Raw genomic sequence first — 27,839 nt, 5'->3', positions numbered from 1 at the left:
GGACCTGTGCAATTCTGATGTTACCTTGTTTTGTTTTGTTTTAATGATGTTTATTCTGTTTCCCAAAGTCAAAACCACCCCCAATTCAGAAACCATTTTCCCAAATGTGAGTATTCTCACATTTGGGAGCTCCTCTACCAAGAGGTGGTGACATTACATATACTATCTCATTTAATGTCCACATCATAACATGAGGTGCTGAAGTAGGCATTATCTTGATTTCACAGAAAGACAATCCATCAGCTAGAACTTACCCTACAATCCCAGAGCTAGTAGGTAGAGAAGCAGGTATTTGATTTTGATTGTTTGATTCCAAAGTCTATTCTCTCCCAACAAACCATTATTGTCAAAGGGAAAAAATTAAAAAGTAGTGCCAGTCTGTATCCTGCTACATTACAGGAGAAAAAGAACAGGCTTATCATCTTTAAAGGCAAACAGTTCCAGAGCTGTTTATGCTCAAAGAGTAATCGGGTGCCAAGTATCCTGACTGAAGGGGAATAATCAGTAATTTGCTGCTGACAAGCAACCACTTACACCTCACACTGCCCCCATGTTTCCTGCCATCAGGAACTGACCTCCCAGCACTCCTTCACATTCCGCAGGCTGAAGCACCCCATTCATGCTCTTCTGTACTCAAGCTCCTGACACCACCCACCCTAGTGAAGCCTCAACATCCGCTTCCTTGCCCAGTGCTCTTTTCCACAACCTCTTAACCTCCAGTGACCTCTTCTCTGTAATTCACACACCCACAAGGACACTAAAAGTTCAAGCTATCTAACCCCTTTGCTTTTGCTTTTTGGCAATCCTTTTATTCAACTCTAGTTCACTCCTAATCTTATTTCCCACAGTGGTTATCTAAAAAGAATTCTCGTCTTTCTCTCAAGAACCCAGCCCCAGGCTTCCCCTCACTCTTACCAGATGGCCTGGCCTCCTGATTCTGTGAGAGAAGTTCAAGACTCTCTGATCAGCACTGTCTTTATTCATTCTCTTCAACTTGTCTCCTGTCTCAGAAAAAGGGCCCTCATCCTCTCAAAAGCTAACAACTCCACAGTAAGCCTCTAATCTCATTTCTCTCTCTTCTCCCTCTCTCTCTTTCCCTCTCTGTTATTTTCATCAACACTCCTCCCTCTTCACAATGCTGTTTTCTCCTTCCTCTTGGTCTGCATACTAGCTCCAGGCAAGGGCCCTACTATCCTAATGAGGTCCAAGGAACAGAAAAACATGGGGCTGTGGCAAGGAGGAGGAGATTTACCCGATATGGTGCTAGCACTGTGCAAAGCTCTTTAATGCTCACAACATCCCATCAGAAAGTCACATGTAAAATCCTCAAATCTACTGCCATTCTCTGCATTTTTCAGATAGGAAAACTGAAGTATACAGATTAAACAACATGCAAGGTCATAGAACTAATGACTTGTAGCGCTAAATTTTGAATCCAAATTAGCTGATCTGAAATTTATACATTTTTTCACTACTGTAGGTATAGCCCCACAGCACCATCCATTCATCCTAAATTTAACACATCAAATTACCTACAGGAAATTTAATACTAAGGATTTTTTTTTTGAATCTCAAGTTTAACACATGTCAAAACTAAGTTCATAATTTTGTTCCACCCCCAGATGCCCTGGCACATAAGAATACATAAATGTGCTGGTAACACCATTCTCCTAGTAGCATGAGTGAGGAATAATCTTCAGTCCTTCCTTCCATATATCCAATCACCAAATGCTGCTGATTTCTCTCCTCTACCCTTCTTACATACCCATATAAGGATCTTACTTCATCTCTGCTGTCATATTACATTAGTTGCCCAGCTTCTGCGGCTCTAACTCATTGTATGTAGGGATGCTAGAATAAAACTCCTAGAGGGCACCTTTGATCATGTCATTATCCAACTCAAAATCCTTAAATGGATTTTTTAAAAGGGTCCAAACTCCAAACTGCAAATAATTTGAGGCCCCCATGATGTGGCCATAAGGTACGTGCCTATGTAACTTAGTCCAAGATGCTACTATTTCTAATCTCAAGCTTTGCACTTCGAAACTACTACACATTCCTGTAATTTTCCCATTTCTGTGTTTTTCTTTTACCTATATTTTCTGTCTGCATCATACCTAACCATTAGGACCCAGTTCAAATAACCTCCTCTATTTAGGCATCTTCGGATGTCCCCAGCTGGAAACCCCTTCTCTGGCTCTGATACTCTCATAGCAGTTTGTCCTTACTGTACCTAAAGCACTGGGCGCATTCTCTTTAGCATTACACTGATTAGATCATAAGTTATTTTTTGACCCCCTCTTCTATTTTGTAAGTATAACAAGAATACAAGATGATTTGATTCATGTTTGCATGAACCAGGAGGTTCTTTGCACTCAGAAGACACTCATTATTGGTAGAGAAGTTTAGGGAATCCAAAGTCCACATCAGCATGAACTAAGTAAGTCACACCTTGTGTATCATTTTAATTTGAAAGCTGTTTTCTTTTTCATCCCTGGGAAATTTGCACAGCATCGGCACTGGCTCATGAAAATCATCTCTTATTCTAAAGACATACACTTAAAACAAAACTTATTCTCAGGCTGCAAAGGACAAAGTGGCAAGAAATGACTAGGTTTCCCTACAAACAAGTGGCACTTACAGCTTTGGTGGCTGCACTGGCATGACACAGGGAATCAGGGATCTGGCCATTCAAAAGGCACACTGCAGGAATAGACTAAAACAGTACCACCCTCCCACCGTGCCTTCTTCTGCATATACCACAAGTCTACTGTTGATTTTTTGTTTTGTTTTGTTTTGAGACAGAGTCTCACTCTGTTGCCCAGGCTGGAGTGCAGTGGTGCGATCTCAGCTCACTGCAACCTCCGCCTTCTGGGCTAAGGTGATCCTCCCACCTCAGCCTCTCAAGTAGCTGGGACTACAGGTGCACACCAACATGCCCAAATAATTTTTGTATTTTTAGTAGAGATGGAGTTTCCCCATATTCCCCAGGCTGCTCTCGAACTCCTGGGCTCAAGCAATCCACTCGCCTCAGCCTCCCAAAGGGCTGGGATTACAGGCGTGAGCCACCATGACCAGCCAAGACTAGTGTTTAAAGCAGTGATTTTCCACAGGCTGCATGAGACACCAAGGATCTCCATAAAATTAAAGGATCCTACGGCCATCACCCAGGGGAGTTTGCCTTAGTTCAGGCCTGGGGTAGAGCCCAGAAATCAAATTTCTAAGGCTCCCCACAGTTGATTGTGATGCTAGGCAGTCTGGCAACTCCTGATTTTGGGAAATAAAATGCATGATTTGTGTGAGGAATTAAAGATTTAAACTGTATTTAAGTAGGAAAGTGTATATTTCAATAAGATCTTTAAGGATCATCTTTACTTCCTTACTTGAAGTTCATGTGTATTTCAATGGCAGAAATAGTACTCTCAGCACTGAGATGTTATCTCCGAGTCCCACAAATCAAGCATGACACCAAAGCTCTTCTCTCCACTGCCCCCTGAATCACGACTCACCAACTATCCTGAATTCTATCCTTGACAAAGAAATTACTCCAAATTCACCTCTTTTTTTTAAGCCTCCTATTCCTAGATAACTATCCAAGGCAAACGTTTCTTTTACTTCTTAGGTCTGTGATTCAACTCTATTCTTGTTTTCAAATTTCTCCCTCTGTACTCTGCTTCCTTTTCATCCCCAAATGTCTTCTTCCTTGCTCATATGTTTGTCCTTACTTTTTTGCCAATTAGTTCCATTAACTTCTGATTGTCTATATTCTGCCTCTTAACTCACTTCTAACAGATACAATTTCCAAGGCTATTGCCTTTCTGGTCCAAACATTTTATGTCAAAATTGAAATTATATTTTTATTATTTCATTCACATTTTAAAAAGTGTTCTCTTGATGCATAAAGGATTTTGTGATGCATGTAATCTCTGACTCACTGTGAACTAGCAAACACTTCCATGTTATAATGAATCACATATATGGTATGCTAGAAGAAACCTCCTAAAATGCAACTGCAATCAAAGGCCTTGAGTGTTTTTTGAGAACCTGCAAATTAAACTCTAGACTACATAGCAAGTCTTCTACAATATTCTCTGGTTCTCAATCCTTACACTCCAGCTAAGAGGATATCACATCCTGGTTTTCTTCAATATCACATATATCAAGGTAATGAAAACTCAAGTGTACAATCAGACTAAGTATGCCTAAGCAGGAAAAGAAGTCCAATTATCCAGGGCAGGAGGACAAATAGAGAATTGCGAAAATTCTCCAATGCTCTAAATGCATTAAAAAAAAAATAAAATAAAATCTAGTGCTGGTGCAGCCAGCGTGCCTCCGAGGTCAGTTACTCCTTTTGCACCAAATGGTTTCAAATCCAGAATTAGGTCAATATCTGTGGGATCATATAAATTTGATTAATGGAGAATAAACCAAGCTTCACTTCACAGGCAGTTTGTTGTAACACCAACATCTTAAAATTATAGATATCTGTATATTAAAACTATTACAGAAAAAAATCTGAATAATCGTGACTCTTTGTATCTCTGTAGCACTTCTTGTAGTTTAATATATAGTGAACTTACATGTTTTATCATCTAACTCCTCTGACAAGAATACAAAACCCTTTGGGGTGAGGATTTATTTCTGTTTTGCACAATGATGTATCTTCAGCACCCAACATGGTACCTGACAAATTCTCGGTGCTTGGTAAGTATTTACTGAGTGAATGAACAAGTAACCTCAAAGTCAAAGTTGACAATCTAAGAGACAGTTATCAAGGTTCTAGTATCCATGTGACTTCAGAAAATCATTTCACCTCTAGTTCTGAAGGAAAACATCAGCATTATCTCCCATGCTCACCAAAGTCTCTTTCTACTCCACTATACTAAATTTGTGATTTAGGAAACCAAGCCAACATTTCTAAGTCAGAAGTAGCATTTTCTGATCATTCAGAAAAAAAAAACAAAAAACAAACAAACAAAAAAACAGCTCATGTTGTTCCTCCCCACCCTTACATGTACATAAAGAAAGTAAGAGAAAGATCCTAGAACTATAGAAATGCAGCTCCCAGAGAGAAAGAGGTAAACTACTCCACACCAAGAAAACACCTATGGTACAATACCATCCTCAAAGACTATTTTAAAGCTGATGAACAATTTATATTACAGTATATTCAACATAAGGTAGAGAAACTCCACAAAGAAAACTAGGAAAATACCAAAAAAAAAGGGCCAGTGGGCTGAACTTTGAGAAATGATCTATTACTACTGAACTCTTTCCAATTAACAAAAGTGCAAGCTGTGCACATAACACCCACAAGGGCCATCACTTATTTTTCTAGGGTCTGATGTTAACCAATAGGCACCCAACAATGCCTAGTCTATCTTGACTATGTTCTATTAGCATAATTAGCTTTGTTTTCACACCATTCAAAACAATTGTGACTTCACGTCATTGGTTGTTTAATGTTGGTGTCCTCCAAAAAAAATTTAAACCACCTATGCCACCCATTGTGGCTTAGATCTGGTTGATACTTGAGTATTTACTGAATAAATGAGTTGTACAACCAGGAAATGCAGGCACAGACAAGTTTAAAAGAGAGGCAAGAGAAAGCTACAAAGCCGGTTTCTGACTCTAATCCCCATCGGCCTTTGGCTTTAACAATGTTGCTCTTATAGAAGAGCAAAAAACCTATCGTATTATTAGTCTTCAATAACACTCCACCATGCTTCATAGAGTGGATCCTGGGTGGGTCAGGTAGACCAACTTCATCACTGTTCTGCCCATATCCACAAATGCGCCAGCAATATTGCCTTTGGGGTTACCAATACATTTTAGAATATGTTAATTCACAAATATAAAACTTGCAAATAATTAGGATCAAGTATATATTTCTGCACCCCAAATTAGCATGGGTCATAGCATTTATTACGCTAATTATTTTGTTGAGATTATTTTTTACTAACCATAGATAAAAGTCCTCCTTGACTCTCTATCCACCTCCCTGAAATAAGCCTTTTTTAAAGTTATGTTATTTTAAAAGAGGAGTATTGTTACCACCTTATCCTTTAGTTTGTACACTCCATGAGGGCAAAATTTGGACCACCTTTTTCACAAGCACAGTTCTTATCACATTACAGGTAGTCAATAAATATTGAATAAATGCAAAAAGAGAATAAATTTTTAACTCTGGTTTAAAATTTATTTTAATATTTATAAATATTTTTAAAACTTGTTTTTTTGGTTTTTTTGAATTTTTGAGATGGAGTCTCACTCTGTCCCCCAGGCTAGAGTGCAGTGGCGCGATCTTGGATCACTGCAACCTCTGACTCCCAGGTTCAAGCAATTCTCCCGCCTCAACCTCCCAAGTAGCTGAGACTACAGGCACGTGCCACCATGCCGGGCTAAATTTTCTATTTTTAGTAGAGACAGGGTTTCACCATGTTGGCCAGGCAGGTCTTGAACTCCTGACTTCAGGTAATACACCTGCCTCGGCCTCCCAAAGTGCTGGGATTACAGATGTGAGCCACTGTACCCAGCCAAAAACTTGTTCTAAATGATTCTAAAGTACATGTAAAAATTATATATGTGTGTGCATGTGTGTAAATTTATGACCTATTACCCTCTGAAAATTTGGATTAGCATACTGAAAAGAACCATAGTAGATATATTCAAGTAAGTACATATATATACATATATATATATGTTTTTTAGTTTTTTTTTTGAGACGCAGTTTCGCTCTTGTTGCCCAGGCTAGAGTGCAACGGTGCAATCTCAGCTCACCGCAACCTCTGCCTCCCAGGTTCAAGCAATTCTTCTCCCTCAGCCTCCCAAGTAGCTGGGATTACAGGCATGTGCCACAAGCCCAGCTAATTTTGCATTTTTAGTAGAGATGGGGTTTCTCCATGTTGGTTAGGTTGGTCTCAAACTCCTGACCTCAGGTGATCCACCCACCTCAGCCTCCCAAAGTGCTGGGATGACAGGCGTGAGCCACCGCACCCAGCCAGTGCATATATTATTTTTAATGTAAGGCCCTAAAATTCTATTTACCCTAAAGTGATTCATTTCTGTAAAAGTTTAATAGCTTTTACAGGTGGGGTTGTTCACTCAACAAATATTAAATCTTTGCTACAAATAAAGCTCTAAAGTACTACAAAAGAATAGGAATATGAGTAAAACTTTCGGACCTCAAAGAGCATATAATTTGCTACAGGTGATAAGCAAGTGAGCCCTCTGTACAAAAGACTGGGCTATTTTTTGTTGGGCAGAACAAAGTCACAAAAAAAGACATGAAGTTTTAGGGGATTAATGTCTATCAATAAGTTAAAAGATAAATTTCTTTCCAGGCTTGTGACATGACAAGTTTTCAGGTTGTTTTTTACTCAAAGCCTGAAACATGAAACACCTAATCTTTTGAATTTCAAATTAAGTCAAATAAAATGCTTCAAAATACACAGCTAATATGATAAAAGCATCTCTCTCAAGCAGCGTGTTTTCTTTAAGAGAGGAAAACCACCTGAAATGTGCAACTTTCCCAGCTGCTTCCATCATTAATTGTGGGTGGTTTCTGTGTGGGTACAAAAATGAGGGTGGTTTAAAAAAAAAAAAAGAAAACAATAATACAATTGTCCAACTGAGAGCTATTAAAAAGTAAAATATGCTTCCTCTGCAGAGTTAAAAAGAAAATGTTATTTGTATAAACAATTTAGGCATTTAGAAATGTTCCACTTTAATACACGACTTCCTGATTTATATAACCACATTTAAGTGGTTGTAATGAGGGTCTGTAAAGACTGATGGATATTTTTTTTTTTTGATTCAGCAAATAAGAAGGTAGTTTACTTCTTTGAATTTAATAAAATATCACAGGTCTCTTGAAGAGTTCAGCTGTGGTTGATAATGGCATTGCCTTTGGTTTACAAATTTTTCCTAAAAATGCCCAAGAAGAATCTCATGGCTACAAACAACTTCACCTTTTCTTTTTTTTTTCTTAAGAGACAGGGTCTCATCATGTTACCCAGGCTGCAGTACAGTGGTGTGATCATAGTTTAATGTAACCTCAACTTCTGGGCTCAAGGGATCCTGCAGCCTCAGCCTCCTGAGTAGCTAGGTCTATAGGTGCATGCCACCATGCCTGGCTAAATTTTTACTTTTTATAGAACTGGGGCCTCATCCAGGATGGTCTGGGACTCCTGGTCTCAAGCATTCCTCCCGCCAAGGCCTCTGCAAGCACTAGGATTATAGGTGTGAGCTATCACACCCCACCCAGTTCTACCCTTTTGTATCACAATATCACTAGATAAATATTAAGAGTAAACTGTAAAAATGCATATTTGTAGCTCACGACCAACTTCTGAAGAAAATTTTCACAGAAGCATTTTCAATAATTTAATCATTGAATTTGTTTAAGTCAAAAAAGAAAATAGGTCATTTTTTAACAAAAATTATTAATGATCTTTTGAATGCATTTTCTGCATTTATTATGGCAGTTACGATTTTTAACCTGAAACAAAGGCTATTATCTCTCAAAGTGTTTCTACACTGTAGAGGAATCCTTTCCAAATACACAAAGTAAATTGTTTCCCATACTTCCCACCCTAGACTATATTCTTATTTCTCAATTGGGAAACAGAATCAAATATTACCTTTCCATTTGACCTAACAGACGCATCTTCAAAATAAGTGAAAATGTTATGCCTTTTTACACAGTCACTCTTCCAACAAAGAAACTGAATGAGATTTTCCAACCACTCCCTTGAAAAAATTCTTCTTGACACCCTCAGATCAGGTATCCAAGATCACTCTCAGGCTTCCATCTACAGATCAAGGTAAGACACCTCACCACAGTAACCCACTGATGCACACACCCAGCCTCAAAGAGGTAATCAAACAATAAATATTTGCACCTCGGCAAAGCACTGCCAGCACAGGAAGACATAGTAAAGCTCCTGTGACTTGAACTGTCACTATTTTAACCTGCTATACCTTCACCTTTCAACACATTCTCCTAAAGACAGAACAAGAAGTAAAAATGTCAGGGCACCTCAGCCAATGCTGTACACAAAACTCGGTTCAGGTTCGAGCTCTCATCCATCAATCAGTACACGTACGATTTGTACAAACATTTCCATACAACAGCTTCTTTTCAAAAATGCGACACGCTCTTCGTTTTTTTTTTTTTTTTTTTTTTTTTTGAGACAGAGTTCACTTTGTTGCCCAGGCTGGAGTGCAGTGGTGCAATCTGAGCTCACTGCAACCTCCACCTCCCGGGTTCAAGTGGTTCTCCTGCCTCAGCTTCCCGAGTAGCTCGGATTACAGGCGTGTGCCATCATGCCCAGCTCATTTTTGTATTTTTAGAAGAGATGGGGTTTCACCATGTTGACCAGGCTGGTCTTGAACTCCTGACCTGAGGTGATCTGCCTGGCTAGGCCTCCTAAAGTGCTAGTGCTGGGATTACAGGAGTGAGCCACCGTGCCCAGCCGATGCTAACTATTAGGCACTATCCTTGTTGCTATGTCTACATATCTGTATTCAAAATGGAGTAAACAAGGGACCAGCAATACACTAGTTATGTCAGAAATAGTTGGGGGATTGTTAAAAAATATAGTTCGATCCAAACTACCTAACTGACTGACTCATTTCTCCACTCCTAATTTGGAGCTATTACCTTGGTTGACAAATGGTAGTGTATTGCCTGTCACTACCACAGGAATTTTCTGTTTAGGTGTGTCTAAAGGAATGAAGTCTCCACCAAAAATATTTATTAGCAAAGTGACTCTCCTTCTTGGTAAATGTTTAATCTCTTGAGTCCAAAGCTCATACTGTTCAAGACTTTCCTGAGAGTCTAGGTCATCACACAACATCACCAACCAAGCTGTTTACACACAATTGCAACTAACTTTCCAATGGTTTCCAAGATTACATAGAATGAATAAACTTTGCCTCATATTAATGGCTAACATTTTTATTGCCACTAGTTCAGTTTGACTAACAATATCTAACTTTTTTTTTTTTTTTGAAATGGAGTTTTGCTCTTGTTGCCCAGGCTGGAGTGCAATGGCGCGATCTCAGCTCACCGCAACGACCCCCTCCCAGGTTCAAGCTATTCTCCTGCCTCAGATTCCCAAGTAGCTGGGATTACAGGCATTCACCACCACTCCTGGCTAATTTTGTATTTTTAGTAGAGATGGGGTTTCACCATGTTGGTCAGGCTGGTCTCGAACCCCCAACCTCAGGGGATCTGCCCACCTCGGCCTCCCAAAGTTCTGGGATTACAAGCGTGAGCCACCATATCCGGCCACAATATCTAAATTTTTTTAAAACCTAGAGGTCTTCTCATTTTTAATCTTTGATTTAAAATGATTTCAAATTATAAGTACTTAATACAAAAACAAAATAGAGTAACTTGCATACTTCAGCTTTGGTGTGGATAAAAATTCTCAAGTGATGTGCTAAGACTTAAAGTCTTTTATTATCCTATATACTAATGTGCTAAATCAATGCAGCTAAACAACCCGTCTCATAGGCAGATTCATAGTAGTATCTTTGGACACCCAGCCATTTGAACTAACCCACCATAAACAGTGTTTTCAAAAGAATATGATTTTAGTTTCTGCACAAATAACCTTTTATTTCCTATCAGTAAGGTTTTAAGGTTGGGCAAATAACTCATGTTGGAAGATTATCAATTCCCATGCAAGAGTGTGCTCCAGGACTGATGCAATGGGTATTGTTTTTGTATTTACATACATATTACTTGTGTAATTATAGTTAAATGATGGTACCTTTTGTATTTGGTCTGCCCCTATAAATATATATGAGAAGAGGCTTGAATCTATCTTTTACTGATTTATAGTCACTCTCCTCCCCTCCATCACCGATTTCGGAGCCCCACGTGTCTAGCACTGTATGCCTAACTCAATGTCTTCCTTACTCAATTCAAAAAACCAAAGCCAAATAAAAAGTGGGCAGTTAGTGCAGCTGTGGGAAGTTCAGTGGATGGACTCAATAGGCCACTTTCCACTCACCCAGCACTGCAGTGAGCGGATGAAAGGGAACAGGCCAAAGCTCACCTGCAGCTCATTTATCCTTAGCGAAGGGAGGGCAATGGTCTCTTGATGCTCTTCAATGAAAAGGGAGGTGCTAAAAAAAAAAAGTGCAGGACACTGCCCTGCTTGGGACTTCAGTCCTGACCTGCTCTCTGAGCCACAGGAATTCCCCACTGTGTCTTGAACAACGAATCCCATTTTGCCTCCTTCCAAGCCAGCAGTGTGTCACTGGCACGAAACAAAACAAAACAAAAAACCCAGCAAGCACAGGCCAAAAGTGTGGAGGCTGAGGGAACCCGTGAAGCATTGGGGCAGATGTACAGGCCAGACACAGGCCTACACATCAAACACGCTCCCAGAACAACTTTCATAATTAGGCAATTATACTGATAGAGTAACACCACCTTCTCCTCCTTACTTTGCCCAAAACCTTTTTTTCATCCTCTTCCACTGTAAGCACAATGAAAGCAGACATTTTTATCCATCTTCCTCTTCCCTTCCTACCCATTCCCACCACCACACCTTACACACAGAAAGCCTGTCGATGTCTTACTTTTCAAGTCCTTTTGCGCTGACATGACCCACATACAGAAGATGAGCTTCTTTGTAAGTCACAGTATTTTGTGGCTATGTCATCAGTAGGTCTCAAGCCTACTCCAGCTGAGAGTGTTGTGGGGCTATTGCTCGCTGCTCAGAGTCACAGCCCTCCCTACCTCATTCCTCTTTCATTAAATCAGAGCGATAACGAAGTCGCTGGAAATCAGGCTTCAACAAGGTAAAGACAGCGAAAACGCTGTACCGTCCCACGTAGAACTGAAGCCAACGAAGGTGGATAAGCGTGATCCTTATGCTCCACTCACTCCAGATACACACATTAGTCCCAGGGATACATTTTCCAGTTTATTGTCCTTTGTAGAACAGCTTGGGATAATCTCATAATCTTCCAGGTCAGCAATGATTCTTCAGAGCCTCCTCCTACTACTTCTTTATTATCTACATAATTTATTTTTAACTGTTTAGAGGATATGTGGAAGCTCAGGTAAAGGGTAAAAAGTGTTGAATAGGATATGGAAACATATCCATATTTTTACAGGAGTTGTTCCAGAAATATTTTATACTTGTAAGTCATTTTGCTCTAAGTTTTCCTAATAGCATTGCAATTTAAATCAGATTCCGAGTGCAAAGGGGTTAAATAAGTCTCCTGATTTAAAATTAGCAAGCAACATCACTTCTATTTGTGTAGATTCTTCATCTCCTGATCTCCAACCCGAGATTTAACTTCTCAAAGCCCATATAGTATTAGATTTAATGTAATATTCATTGCTTGTAAGCCTTCACCTACTGATCTCTTCACACCTCTCGAATCTAATCTGCAACAGCTGCACAACAATGTTCAATTAGCCAAAGTGGAAAGAGTCAAACAAACCACTGTTGAGATATCAAGTTCACTACAACTTGGGGAAATTACCTAACATCTGCCTACAAGGCTGCGTAACATAGTGATTAAAAACCCTACGTCTGCAGTTACTACATGCATGTGTGACTACAAGATGTCTTTTAAGTAAGAAGCTTAATGGAAATGGAAACATACAGAAAGAGGTTTTCTGTACTCTTAATAACAGGTAAAGGGTCAACCAGAAGTAACCTGAACATACTATAGGGATTATTTCATAAATTCATGTATATGAACCTGATGAAATAAACTCATGAAGCCATTAACATTGTATCATCTGTGGAAACCCAGGAGTATTTGCTATAATCCTCTTTCCAAAGAATAAAATACCAAATTATATATTATCATTGTATTAGAAAAATATGTATATAAGTGAAAAAAATTAAAGTTTATAAGTAAAATTGTGTCATTTATTCAACAATTTATCTGAGGGTCTACCGTTAGGATCTGGGTCAAGTGCTAAGGCTAAAAGGGTTAAAAAAGAAAAAAATCTGGCTTCTGCCTTCATGGCATTTATAGCTTAAATTATAGCTTAAATTAAAGGAGACCAGCCACTCCACCCTCCCCTCAAATTAACTAACACTCCTAAAAAAGCAAGCAAAGAGAGTGACCATTTGGCATATATCTGCTCAGAAAGACTGCGAATATTATCACAATGATGTATGCATCATATAAATTCCACATGCAGAGACAGCTTGTCTAAGGACTCTGTACCCTGCCCAGCGATTTCTCCAAAAGGAGCTCTTGTGAATGCAGGCAAGCTAAAGCCACACAATGAATCCAAAACTCATTCAGCTTAACTTCTCCTAAGAGCCTTCTTTTTGTGGGGGTAACATTGCCCTTTTGTTTCACAGTGAGGTCTGTGCTAAGACTTGCTACTTAGGTAGTCAAAGCTAATAAAATGTACTGTCTAGAAATACAGACATAACTGGTAGAACTATAGAAGAAAAAGAAAGGGCAGAGGAAGAAGAGGAATGTGATTGTGGAGAGGTATGAAGGGGATTACAAATCCCTGCTTCTCAGAGCATAGTCCATGGACTAGCAGCGTGGACATCACCTTCAAATCTATTGGAAATATGAATCTTACACGCAACCCAAGACCTGCAATTAATAAGATTTCCAGCCGGGCCCGGTGGCTCACGTCTGTAATCCTAGCACTTTGGGAGGCCAAGGCCGGTGGATCACGAGGTCAGGAGTTCAAGACCACCTGGCCAACATAGTGAAACCCCATCTCTACTAAAAATACAAAAAAAAAATTAGCCGGGCATGGTGGCAGGTGCCTGTAGTCCCAGCTACTTGGGAGGCTGAGGCAGAATTGCTTGAACATGGGAAGCGGAGGTTGTAGTGAGCCGAGATCGTGCCACTGCACTCCAGCCTGGGTGACAGAGCAAGACTCTGTCTCAAAAGAAAAAATAAAAAAATAAAAAATTCCAGGTGTTTCCTATCGACATTGAAGTTTGGGAATCACTGATCACTGTTCTAAGTGTTTATAATATTGTATTTTTATACCCAGAAGTAGGGTACACTTAGTAATATCCTCTAAAATATACATACATATTTTATATACTCTTTTCATTACATGACATATCTCTAATCCAGCCTACAAAGGGACCACACATCTATAAGCTGGAAAATGTAGGGGTCTTCAAAAGGTGGGGGTGGAGTGAGTTACAAGAATCAGACCTTCAAACAATAAAAAGTCAGATATAGATAAAACTTCAGAGTTCACATAACACGACCTCTTCATTTTCTGGGAGATGAATCCTTCTGATTCAGAAAGGATCATGCTTTCCCCAGGGACAGATTGCCAAATTACTGAGGCTATGTCAAGGGTTCAAGTCTCCTGATCCCCAGTAATGTTCTGCATCTGCAAGAAAGCTGGTTTAGGGAATCATGGCTGATTTGTTTTCTTTAAAAACAAATATTCTCGTTAAAAAAGAAACCAATATTAAGAAAAAAAAAGGAAGACAATTTTTTAAACCAGTGCCTGGTATATTTAATAGTAGACACCTAATATATATTTGTTTGAATGAATAATTCAAAGCAGGGCTGACCTGAGTTATAGAATGATTAAGTCATTTCCTTATGGAAAAAACAAACAAACAAACACGAAGTTTTTAAAGCTTCGATTTAAAAACAATTTATAATATTTTCTTTAGGCCAGGCATGGTGGCTCACACCAGTAATCCCAACACTTTGGGAGGTCAAGGCAGGTGGATCACCTGAGGTCAGGAGTTCGAGACTAGGCTGACCAAAATGGTGAAATCCTGTCTCTACCAAAAATACAAAAATTAGCTGGGCATGGTGGCAGGTGCCTGTAATCCTAGCTACTCAGGAGGTTGAGGCAGGAGAACCACTTGAACCCGGGAGGCAGAGGTTGCAGTGAGTCAAGATTATGCCACTGCACTCCAGCCTGGGTGACAGAGCAAGACTCTGTCTCCAAAAAAAAAAAAAATTTCTTCCATAGAAACCCAAAATCACCCTTATAGTATCGTCAAAGTCAGAAAATACTTTAGATGTTTATTATTTAGGTGTGTGTCTATTTGATTTCAGTAAAATAAATATTAGAAGTAGAACTTTCTAAAACAGTAGTACTTACCAATACTAATTTCATCATCTGTTTCAGCATCACCAATACATTCAAACTGGAAATCTTGCAATGACTGGGAAAATTTCTGCACTGCCATAGACAGATCTGCAATTAAAAGTTAAGCAAACAGTCCATAAGGTGAGGTTCTATTGAATCCGGATGAGTTTCCAAATGTAACATTATATAACTTTGATTTTCTATTATATTAACCAGAATCCTTTAATACCAGTTTGACTAATTTAACCAGAATCCTTTAACATTTATGCAGCCAAAAAACACATGAAAAAATGCTCACCATCACTGGCCATCAGAGAAATGCAAATCAAAACCACAATGAGATACCATCTCACACCAGTTAGAATGGCAATCATTAAAAAGTCAGGAAACGACAGGTGCTGGAGAGGATGTGGAGAAATAGGAACACTTTTACACTGTTGGTGGGACTGTAAACTAGTCCAACCATTGTGGAAGTCAGTGTGGCGATTCCTCAGGGATCTAGAACTAGAAATATCATTTGACCCAGCCATCCCATTACCGGGTATATACCCAAAGGACTATAAATCATGCTGCTATAAACACACATGCACACATATGTTTATTGCGGCACTATTCACAATAGCAAAGACTTAGAACCAACCCAAATGTCCAACAATGATAGACTGGATTAAGAAAATGTGGCACATATACACCATGGAATACTATGCAGCCATAAAAAATGATGAGTTCATGTCCTTTGTAGGGACATGGATGAAATTGGAAATCATCATTCTCAGTAAACTATTGCAAGAACAAAAAACCAAACACTGCATGTTTTCACTCATAGGTGGGAATTGAACAATGAGAACACATGGACACAGGAAGGGGAACATCACACTCTGGGGACTATTGTAGGGTGGGTGGAGGGGGAGGGATAGCATTGGGAGATATACCTAATGCTAGATGACGAGTTAGTGAGTGCAGCACACCAGCATGGCACATGTATACATATGTAACTAACCTGCACATTGTGCACATGTACCCTAAAACTTAAAGTATAATAATAATTTATTTATATATATATATATATATATATATATATATAAAAAATACCAGTTTGACTAATTTAACCAAAATTTAAAGACACTATAAATACTGAAAATGGATCTGGTCTGCTCTACACAGTAGAGATTTACTGCTTTAAGAGAGTTTTGGTGGCAGATGTGTATTATCTGGAAGCCAGTTTACCAAAGCCTTTATCAAGGAACTACCACTCACTCACCATAAATGGAGCATTTTTATTTTATTTTATTTCAAGTTCCAGGACACACAGCCAGGATGTGCAGGTTTGTTACATAGGTAAACGTGTGTTATAGTGGTTTGCTGTACCTACCAACCCATCACCTAGGTATTAAGCCCAGCATGCATTAAGGTATTTTTCCTGATGCTCTCCATCCCCCTACACCTCCCCCTGGCCAAACAGGCCCCAGTGTATGTTGTTCCCCTCCCTGTGGCCATATGTTCTCATTGTTCAGCTACTGGAGCATTTTTTCTTAAAAAAAAAAAAAAAAAAAAAAAAAAAGGAGGAATGCTACTGAGCTTGCTGGTGAAGAGAAAAAAGCCAACGGTTGATTAGAGTCACCAATAATATTCTGCACAAACTGTGGAAAAAGTAGAAAATGTGTTTTTACCAATAAACTACTGATTTTGTTCAAGAAGGTAAAAGATGACCTCAAAGGCTATTTACAAATAACTTTGAGACTCAAACATACTCTCCAATCCTGACTTCAGTCTGAACAAGGCCCAGAGTCTGCCTAAACCCAGAAAAAGAATTCTTTATTTATGGGCTGAAAAAGAAAAGCCCAGAATAATAAGAAGTAAATCCCCGGGAGTCAACAGCCCAGGATGCAACCTAACCGAGTGATTAAGAATGAAGACTCTGGAGCCAGGCTGCCTGGGTGGAAATCCAAGCCCCACCACTTACTTGCTATGTGACCTTGGACAAATTATTTAACTCCTCTGGGCCTTTGTTTCCTCACACAGTCAAGCACCACATAAAAATATACACCACAGTAGCTACATTAGACTATACTGTAGCTGCCCTACACAGGTGCATCTTTTTGTAATCTTTTATACTGTATTTTTACTGTACCTCTTCTATGTGTGGATATGTTTAGATATACATACTTGCCACTGTGTTACAACTGCCTACAGTATTCAGTACAGTAACATGCTGTAAAGGTGTGTAGCCTAGGTGGGATAGCCTACTTCACCATACAGACAAGGTGTGTAGTAGGCTATAGCATCTAGGCTTGTGTAAGTATACTCTATTACATTTGTACAATGACAAAACAGCCTAAGGATGTTTTTCTCAAAATGTGTTCTTGTTGTTAAGCAATGCATAATTATATATAAAATGGGAAGACAGCATAACCACCTTACAGAATTGTTTTGAGGATTATATGAGTTAATATTTGAAAGGGTTTAGAACTGTGCCTGGCACTTAATAAACCCTATTTAAGTCTAATAAATAAAAATAAATCAACTTCACAGTGCAGCATCAGGAAAATTTTAAAGATCCCATGTCTCAGAGCTACTCTTATCGTTTATGTCAACCCAGCCACAGATGTCTACATCAATAAGAAAATAGAATTTTCTGGAATTCACTCTACACTTCATTTAACAGTGTCTCTTGCATGGGTTCAAGTCTAATATCTGAGTCCTTACATTTAATCAAGCAATAGGAACTGATAAATTCGCCCTCCTTGGCTAAATTTTAGTCAGGCTCCTTTAAGCCCTCTTCTTGACTAGGACTCCACCTTGTCCCTGACCCTTGCTGGGCCTGCAGAGCCTAGTTTTAGCAAGGATTCTACTAAGTCAGTCTAGAAAGAATCCCCTACCCTCAATATCTGTTCAAACTCCTCATCCCCCACCTTTCTTCAGCAAGAATCCTACTACCGTCGAAGTCTCTTCTTATTCATTTTCCATCCACTCAATGCCCCACATCCTGCTCCTTGGCTATAAATTCCCACTTGTTTCTTGTTGTAGTTAGAGTTGACTCAGATCTTTCTCATCTACTGACATAGTCTTTACACCTGTTGTGATAGTCCTGAACAAAGTCTTCCTTACCTTTTTTACAAATGTCAAAATATTTTTTATTTAACAGAATAATTGTGGTCCTATGCCTAGACAAAACCCCAGGACTTACTGTGGCAGCCCCGACATTCATGAAACCCCAAGTCCAAGTACCTATCAACGTGGGCACTCAAGATTGAATAGGTCTCCAAACACGAAGGTCACATTTTGTACCACTGTCAGCCAAGGACCTACCAACACACTCACCAAGGACAATTCTGTAGACCACCGACTTCAAATTTCAGACAGGCTTTTCTTTTTAAACATACATTAGACAGTTTCGTTTTTAATTCTGGGTGCTCTCCCTGAGACTTAGGAAAACCATTCCATTTAACACCCCTTTAGTTGTATATGTAGTACAAAATAAAGGCCTTATGTTCTGCTGGATTTGAAGCCCTAAATGTAATTCCTACAGCAGAGTTGAGACTGGGGATACAAGGGCAGATCAAGATGCTTGGGAACCCTTCAATGGATATCCTTCTTTCTCTCTCCTCCTCACCACCACCAAGAGTTCTTCTGAACTTCTCTCAAACCTAGACGAGCCTGTTTGGAAGCTCTGTCCTAGGGAACTCATGACACAACCTCCCATTTCTTCCCAGACTGTTCTTGACTTCCCATGGCCTCGTACCTTGACTGAAAAAGGTAATCTGTTTTGTCCCTGCACAGAGATCACTGTGAATGCATGCCAGTAATCCCCATCCCCAAACAAGAACACAGTGGCCCACTTATAAGCCACTCTGTCAAGTTACTGAGTATGAGTGCTGAAGGCAGATTAACTGGGTTAGAATTCTGCCTCTACCAATAATTAAGTGTCATGACTGTGGGTAAGTTTCATAGCCTCTCTGTACCTCAGTATCCCGTCTGTTAAGTGGAACCACTTCTCAGGGTTATGGTAAGGAGAAAATGAGTTAATATAGATAAAGAACTTAGAACAGCATCAAACACATAGAAAGCACTCAGAACATGTTGACGATGTCCATGTTCAATATCTAAGAAAGGAAAAAGAAAAATTTCAGTTTCAATTATAAAGATGGCAACTCTTGGACCTTACATAACCTTGGAAAGTGCTCAGGACAATCTGTTGATAGCAGTTTCAACTTTTCTTGCTACACTGCAAAGCCATCAAGCCATGACAGTATTATTGTTCAGCATTTCTGGGTAAGAGACGGGTGTCTATTTCGACTCTTGATGGAATCAAGAATGCATGAATGATCCTTTCACAGTCCTTCTGGAAGCATAATGAGAGACAGGATTATACAAGAAAATATGGCTCTCAACTAGTTCAAATGATAATTCCAAGAATGAAGGGGAAGTCTGAAATATGACACATTTTCAACTTCAAGTATGTTCGGGTTCTTGATCTTCTTCCTATTTATTCTCATTTTCCTAATGCCGAAGTAATGATGAGGTCAAAAAAACCATCAAGGTAAAGAAGTTATGATATTTTCTGGCAGTAATAATGATCAACCTCTAAAATGAGTAATCCAGCTCATGCTTTTATTCTTGGCTCCATCTCCTACTGACTGTGCGATTCTGAATTATAAAGCCCAATATCTTCCATTAATTTAAAATCACATGAAACAATATTTTTCTAATTGTCTAACTAAAGTTTCTAAACCACGACCCAGCACAAAAAACAGAAGAGCTGTTTCTAAAACCTTTTAAATAAAGTTCATCCACATAATAGAAAGGCCTTGATTTTAAAACCTAATAAATTTTAAAATTTGTTGTTGAGTGTTAAAATATCATACTAAAGAGCCAACTTTTTCTCTTAAATATAAAATGAAAGATCCCATGCCATCTAAGAATCTAGTTTAGACAGGGGTGTCTCTCCCTATTACTATCCAATATTCACTTACTGGTGAGCAAGTTGCGCAAGGTAAAGATACCCCACATCCTTCCCATTTGCCTAACTTGAAAGTTAAGCATTGAGTGTCTTCACATGCATTCACATTATAACTCAAAAGAAGTTATATGGGCTTTAATTAGTCAACAATGTTTTCATATGAATGAGTTAACCTTCGGCTTCCATGATTAGATGATGCTAATGAAACACTAAAACTTCAATTCATTAGAGGAATACAAAATACCTATAATTAAATAAATATGTAGTTAAAACTTTTCTTGCACATAGACTTAAGAACTGAGGTCTCCCTTTTATTTTGGAAGTGTTAATGGAATTGCTTTTACAATGTTAGTTATGGAAGTGGGCTATATATATTTATGTCAGAACAAGTACAACCAGTCAGTCCATTAGTTTAAGGTAGTTCTTGCTAAAATCCAGCTTCTCTGGGATTGGATCTAAGGAAGACTCACAGGAGCAATCTGTCTCGATATATGTGTTTCAGAATTATCATCTTTTCACAACCATGCAGAAGGCAGACATAATAAAGCAATGAGAATACAAAGGTTAAAATAGAATGTATCCTTCCCTCCTGAAGGGCACAGTCCAGTAGGGGTGTGAGGAATGTAATTAATCATAACAGAGGGCAATCGATAAATTCTCTGACAGAGATTAATAACAACAATACCTAGTACCTGATACTTCTGTAAGCACTTAATATAAATTAACCCATTAGTCCTCACAATAGCGGCAAGAACTAGATGCCAGCACACCCATTTTACAGATTAAGAAACTGAGGCACAGATAAGTTAAGTGACTTCCCCAAGGTCACACTAGCTAGGAAAAGCAGAACCAAAATTTCATCCCAGGGCACCAGCTCCAGAATCCCCACTTCACCATATTGCCACACTGCTTTGCACATAGACCTTAAATAAAGGTGGCAAATAAAAAGGCACATCAGTTTGGGTTGAGTGTGTAGGGGTAGAGTTGTTAGAAGACTCACTAAGAACAGGGACTTGAAAGATGTAGCAATGCACCAGGAAGGCTAAAACAATATGTCTAGAATTTTCCAAAGGGTAGCTTCCATGTACATACTCAACCATACCTATAAAGACTCATACCAAGCTAAGGTACTGGTAATTGTCTGAAACAAGCCTGCTATTCTTTTGTATCTATGTTTTTATTGTTACTCTACCTACCTAGAACATACTTTCCTCTCATTCTACATTGTCCAAAAAAAAAAAAGGCCTTTTTTCAAGATTTCTCTCAAGTCCTCAAGTCCTCATTTTTTCCAAAAAGCTCTTTCTGACCCCTTTCAACGTGACCCCTTTCTCTGCCTTTAACTGCCCATTATGTTGGGATTCTCTGGTGATACTTTAACCTTTATCTCAGTGATTTGTAAACCTAACCTACCCACTTTATTTTAAGTAGTATATTAACGGTAGGAAACTTTACCGTCTATGAATATTAACCAAGTATCCAAGACCCTACCTTGTAAACAACAGCTCTTTTGTTGAAACCATCAATTTCTGCAAATTGGGTAAATACTCCAAGCCCCTGGATGTCTTTTACCCCTCCTTCTTTCTTTTCACATTCCTACAAGCCCCTAATGTGGCTTTTACAGTCACTTGTAAAACATAAGTTATTCACTTTCAGAAATAATGATGATGACAACATTTTACTACTTACAAGTAGCTTTAATGTATGCTTTCAATAACAACAGCAATAGTGTTGGCAAGATGTCTTACTTTTTCAAAGTTCTTACATACTTAAATCTTACACAAAGCTATGAGGGCCAGTGCTCTGAAAGGTTAAGTAATAACTTGCCTGGAGTCTAAGAGCTGGACTCCAACTGGAATAGGTTTTCTGCTTCCCAAACTGGATGCTCTTTCATGGCATATCACAGTTAATCCCCAAAGAATGATAGGCATTAAAACTGGGAGGGGCTAGGCATATTGGCTCATGCCTGTAATCTCAACGCTTTGGGAGGCTGAGGCAGGAGGATCACTTGGAGCCAGGTGTTGAAATTGAACCTGGGCAACACAGCAAGGCCTTAACTTTACAAAAAATGATTTAAAATCAGCTGGGTACAGTGGCTTGTGCCAGTGGTCTTAGCTACGCAGGAGGCTAAGGTGGGAAGATCACTGAGCAAAGGAGTTCAAGGTTGCAGTGAGCTGTGATCATACCATTATACTGCAGCCTGGGTAACAGAGTGAGACTTGTCTCAAAAAAAGAAGAAGAAGAAGAAGAAGAAGAAGAGGAAGAGGAAGAGGAAGAGGAAGAGGAAGAGGAAGAGGAAGAAGAGGAGGAGGAGGAGGAGGAGGAGGAGGAGGAGGAGGAGGAGGAGGAGGAGGAGGAGGAGGAGGAGGAGGAGGAGGAGGAGGAGGAGGAGGAGGAGGAGGAGGAGGAGGAGGAGGAGGAGGAGGAGGAGGAGGAGGAGGAGGAGGAGGAGGAGGAGGAGGAGGAGGAGGAGGAGGAGGAGGAGGAGGAGGAGGAGGAGGAGGAGGAGGAGGAGGAGGAGGAGGAGGAGGAGGAGGAGGAGGAGGAGGAGGAGGAGGAGGAGGAGGAGGAGGAGGAGAAGAAGAAGAAGAAGAAGAAGAAGAAGAAGAAGAAGAAGAAGAAGAAGAAGAAGAAGAGGAGGAGGAGGAGGAGAAGGAAGAGGAAGAGGAACTGGGAAGGCTATGAGCCTTACAACATTTAACAAATCCTTTACCTGCTATATAAATTTTAAAATAGCAAGACTCCATGTGTTGGATTCTATGAGAGAGAGCTAGCTATGCTGAGCATGGAATAATCTAGCAGCAAATGTATATAAAATGGTCATTATAAAACACCATGTTAAAAGACAAAGGAGCCGGGCACGGTGGCTCACACCTGTAATCCCAGCACCTTGGGAGGCTGAGGCAGGCGGATCACTTGAAATCAGAAGTTCGAGACCAGCCTGGCCAACATGGGGAAAACCGATCTCTACTAAAAATACAAAAATTAGCTGGGCACAATAGTGCACGCACCTGTAATCCCAGTTACTTGGGAGGCTGAGGCAGGAGAATTGCTTGAACCCGGGGGGCGGAGGTTGCAGTGAGTCAAGATCATGCCACTGCACTCCAGCCTGGGAGACACAGCAAGACTCTATCTCAAATAAATAAACTTTAAAAAAAAACAAAGGAAATGTACGCTCATTCCTCTACTTTCTAATGCCACACTGAATAACATCTTAGGTTTTAAGCTTCTCGAAGATAGGTATATATTCTTCATCTCTTTCTGCCCTTAGTGCCTAACAGAAAGCAGACACTTGAAAAAGAGTGAAAGAAAGAAATGTAAACTAACTGGCAAAATATTCTTAACATTAAGAATTCACTGTAAACAGCTGGGCATAGTGGCTCACGTCTATAATCAGCACTTTGGGAGGCCGAGGTGGGTGGATCACCTGAGGTCGGGAATTCGAGACCAGCCTGACCAACATGGTGAAACCCCATCTCTACTAAAAATACAAAAAAATTAGCTGGGCGTGGTAGCGTATGCCTGTAATCCCAGCTACTCAGGAGGCTGAGGCATGAGAATTGCTTGAACCTGGGAGGCGGAGGTTGCGGTGAGCCAAGATCATGCCATTGCACTCTAGCCTGGGCAAGAAGAGCAAAAATCCATCTCAAAAAAAAAAAAAAAATCACTATGAACTACTGAAAAGCTAGTGGTACTAAAAATGCACACGAATATAACAGAAAGCCTTAATAAAAAACACATACATTACACAGCAGAGTAATGTGCTGAGTAATATATATAGCAGAATATGTCAAGGAAACATCAACTAAGCCTTGCTTTTTTAATAACTACAGTTATGTTTTTCGTATGCTCTCAGGGAACTATGAGGGACAGATTGTTAAATGGAGAAAAGTCAGAAGCGAAGAATACTGGGTGTGGCAAAGTATAAGAAAAACACAATGAAAATATGCCAGTAAAAAACATTCCTATCACTTACTTGAACAAAGTTTTAAAACACAATCTTTGCTATTTTCTGTTTTATATACATGCCTAGAAAATAGTGGTTATCTGATATTAAAAATCAGTCTTCATTAAGAGGGCCTAGAACAAAGTTTGGTATGTAGTAGTCACTCAATAAACGAGAGCCGACCTGAAGGAAATTTGAGTAACTAACAGAAATGGAAATCAAGGAATTCTCTTTCCTTGAAGGCCTTGAGAAACACTGCCACGAAGCAAGGGGCATGTCCACAGGAGGTCACTGGAGACAGAATTACCAGAAAACAATGGAGCCCTGATGCTGTTCTTCATTCCCCTGAAAATGCAAAAAAAGCACAGGCCACCCTATGTCACTACAGTAATGTGCTGTATTCCAGGCTAGAACAACATGGTTGTTTGGGCACTTTAAAGTTGGTAAATCAAGTTAGCCTAGCTTTAGGCAGTCTCATTCATTTTTACAGCAGAAGTATATTCAGAGTCTGCATCCCGTTTTGCAGTGGATACATCCACCCTTCTGGCAGGCATAGTAAGTTAAGCATCTGTTTTCGATGTCTTATGTGATGAAGGTGCTCAGATCTGGAAAGAAGTCCTTTGATTAGAAACAATCATTCTTTTATGTCACAGGCTACGTCTGCACAAGGGTCAGAGGGACATGGATGCCAATCCAGGCATCACCACTTACTGCAATGTGTTTCAGAGCAAGTACTTAGCCCCTCTGAATCATAAGCTCCTCATGTGCAAAAGGAAGATATTAATCCTTTGCAAGACTGTCATGAATATTACATAAAACTGGCTTAGCACAGTGTCTGGTATAGAACAGAAACTTGGAATACTGATTCTCAACAAATGTTAACTATTAAACCATTATTTATTATTATGGCAAATACAGAATATGAAATATTTTCATTGTAAGCATAACATATTTAATCTGGGTATTAAATTACTATCTTCAAGAGAGCTTCAGTGAAAATAAACAGTGGCACTGGCCTCTAATGAAGACCAAATAGTTTGTAATCCCATAAATGATACATGTCTGGCAAGCAGTTCCAGAGGATTTCGGCCTAAAAATAACAAATAGGAACCAACACTTGGCCAGATTTTATCCAGGTTCTATAAACCTACAAATTCCATAAAAATTAAAAATGAGAAACCACAAAGACTTCACTTTGCTACAACCCAAGTTAAAAATAGAAACTTCAAAGGATAAAATGAACCACCCATCTTCCTACCCTGGGGAAAAAACTTGAAAAGAGTGGGTAAAGAACAGTGGCACAATGTCGTTCTCCAGAGTCTCTTTCTGCCTCAACAACAATTCCTCTGCTGCCTCTCTTGAGATTTCTCTTCCTCAGACTCTTGACTTCAGAGGACTTTCTCTATAGCCACCATGTTTTACCTCAATACTGTTTCTCTTTGTAAAGTACCATCTGTGTTATCTCTACGCAAACCAGTCCTAAGTGGTCATTGAAGTTTAGATGCTAGCACCCCAAGCAACATTTTCTGAAATATCTCCTTTACCTTTTTTTGTTTCTTTAACTACAAATACTAAGTTACCCAATATAGAGGAGTTTCATTTTCCTAAGCTTCCCAGTAACTCAGGGGTGGCCTGGCCTGCTTTGCCTGGGCTTCCTGGTCTGTCTACCCACCCACGACCACTGCCCCAGTACAACCACTCACTTCCCACTGTTTGCCAAGCATTTACAACTTACTCTCTTATCAACAGATTCAGTAAGGGAAAGCCTCAGTATGTTAGCCTTAGTTACGGCCCATTTCTCCTTTTATTACCTAACATATCCATCCACCCAAGATAATGACTTTGGAAGGACATTTGGTGTTACGTTATCTTTTATGTCATGTATGACCCTATTGCCAGCTCTTACAACTTCCTTTCTCCATCCTGCCCTTGTTGGTGTCATATACATGTGTGGTTAGATCATTACTAGTTTAATTTCCTTTTTTTTTTTTTTTTTTTTTGAGACAGAGTCTTGCTCTGTCACCTGGGCTGGGGTGCAGTGGCGCAATCTCAGCTCACTACAACCTCCACCTCCTGGGTTCACACGATTCTCTTGCCTCAGTCTCCCAAGTAGCTGGGATTACAGGAGCCTGCCACCACACCCGGCTAATTTTTCTGTATTTTTAGTAGAGATGGGGTTTCACCATGTTGGCTAGGCTAGTCTCAAACTCCTGACCTCAAGTGATCCTCCCACCTTGGCCTCCCAAAGTGCTGGGATTACAGGTGTGAGCCACTGCACCTAGCCTTTAATTTCATTTTAAAGGACATACTAAGCTGTTACCTTCTAGGCTAGTGAAGGATGTCATCTTTCCTCTATGTTTTTTGACTCATCCTTTCTCTCAAACTATTCTTTGCACACTCAAAATGCCAGCCAAACAAACCAATCTAAACTTAGCTCTCTCAACATCCACAAAGTCATTGTCCGCGTCAGAAACAGCCCTTTGTCTATGCTATGACCTTCAAAGTCTTCAAACAGAGAGGTATGCACAGCTGTAGGACTGCAAATCTGCATCATACCATCCAGAGGCTACAATAACATTAAGATTCCAAGATATGGTCTGCAAGAGCTTCCCAGCTACACTTAAGGATGGTGCATGTGGTTAATTTCAGTCCTATTAACGTACCTTTAAAACTTGCCACTTTCTAGATTAAATAATCCTGAAATTACCCTAGGTAATACAATCAGTGCAGTGTATCTGCTGATTTACAGATACCAAATGCTGGGTGCCTTATGGTATGTAGTCAGAGGTTCAGAAAGCTATGGACACTCTTATTGCATCTTCCTGGGGCTACAGCTTTTATTTGAAAATTGGGGAGAAGGAAGCCAAGTAATTTTACACAGTTTTGCATTTTTTAAATGCATATATTGAGGTAAAGCCTATTTCATATGAATTAGCTTGTACCTGATATTTCCTCTGAGGCAGCCAGTTTGGGCTATGTCCCCAGACTACTGAGAGGGTACTTTTCCCCTCCTCTCATATTAGATGTACTTCAGGAGAAATCTTTGAGAAATATTGCATTAGTGTACTCTACCTCCTTTTTTGTATGTCTACTGAAACACCCTAGACAATGATCCCTTTTATTATTATACTTCTTTCTGTCTGAATCTTATAACTCTCCCTGAACAGCAAGGTGTGGAGGGCAGAGAACCCCTCCAGCCTTTACTGCACCCAACACAGGACCTTGAAAACAGGAAGCTGTCAATAAACAGAACTGAATGTGGGAATTCAGAGTATTTAGGAGAGGTAAATTAAGGCCTTTTTAAGATTGGCAGAGAGCAATTAGAGATAAGAAGCCAGGTGCCTAGACACAGGCTTGCCCCTAGCTATAAAAGGTGCTACGAGGAAGAGAGGAAAACCAGAGCCCCAGCAAACACACAGACTTAAGATATGGACATCAAATCAAGCCGATGAGATGTGAGGAGCCAGAGAGAATGGCCAGAAGGTTCTTTCATTTAAGATCTTTAGCAACCTGCAGGGTGGTGGGGGTGAGTGGCGGACACCTGGCTGCTGACAAAAGCAGCCGGACATTTTACCTGCTAACCTACAATCTCAACATTGCCTTATAAAACATCCACTATAAAAATGATCCTGGTGGTCTATTCAAGCTTGATGGAGTGAGCATTCAGTTAAAAAACAAACAAACAAACAAAAAAACACTAAAATTTTTCACAAATATAAATCATTAAAGAAAAGGCTGGCACGGGCTTCTATTTCTTTGCATAACCTTCTAATACAAATAGATCTAATTAAAAAAATATTAAGAGTGAGGATATTGGTGTCAGACTCACTACTAGTTAAACTCTGTTTTGC

At 39.6% G+C, this 27,839-nt stretch overlaps 1 protein-coding gene across 2 annotated transcripts in view; it reads right to left on the bottom strand.

Moving 5' to 3' along the window:
• Positions 1-27,839, bottom strand: part of ARHGAP42 (Rho GTPase activating protein 42) — a 315,580-nt gene that overhangs the window by 211,556 nt on the left and 76,185 nt on the right. For both annotated transcript variants that reach the window (XM_054438876.2, XM_063671373.1), the window contains exon 2: positions 15,098-15,193. In XM_054438876.2, the coding sequence (XP_054294851.1) occupies positions 15,098-15,193 (96 nt within the window). The remainder of the gene's footprint in view (positions 1-15,097; positions 15,194-27,839) is intronic.

The sequence above is a fragment of the Pongo pygmaeus genome, chromosome 9, assembly GCF_028885625.2.
Source record: "Pongo pygmaeus isolate AG05252 chromosome 9, NHGRI_mPonPyg2-v2.0_pri, whole genome shotgun sequence".
Classification (NCBI taxonomy): domain Eukaryota; kingdom Metazoa; phylum Chordata; class Mammalia; order Primates; family Hominidae; genus Pongo; species Pongo pygmaeus.
This window is presented reverse-complemented; position numbering and strand designations above follow the sequence as displayed.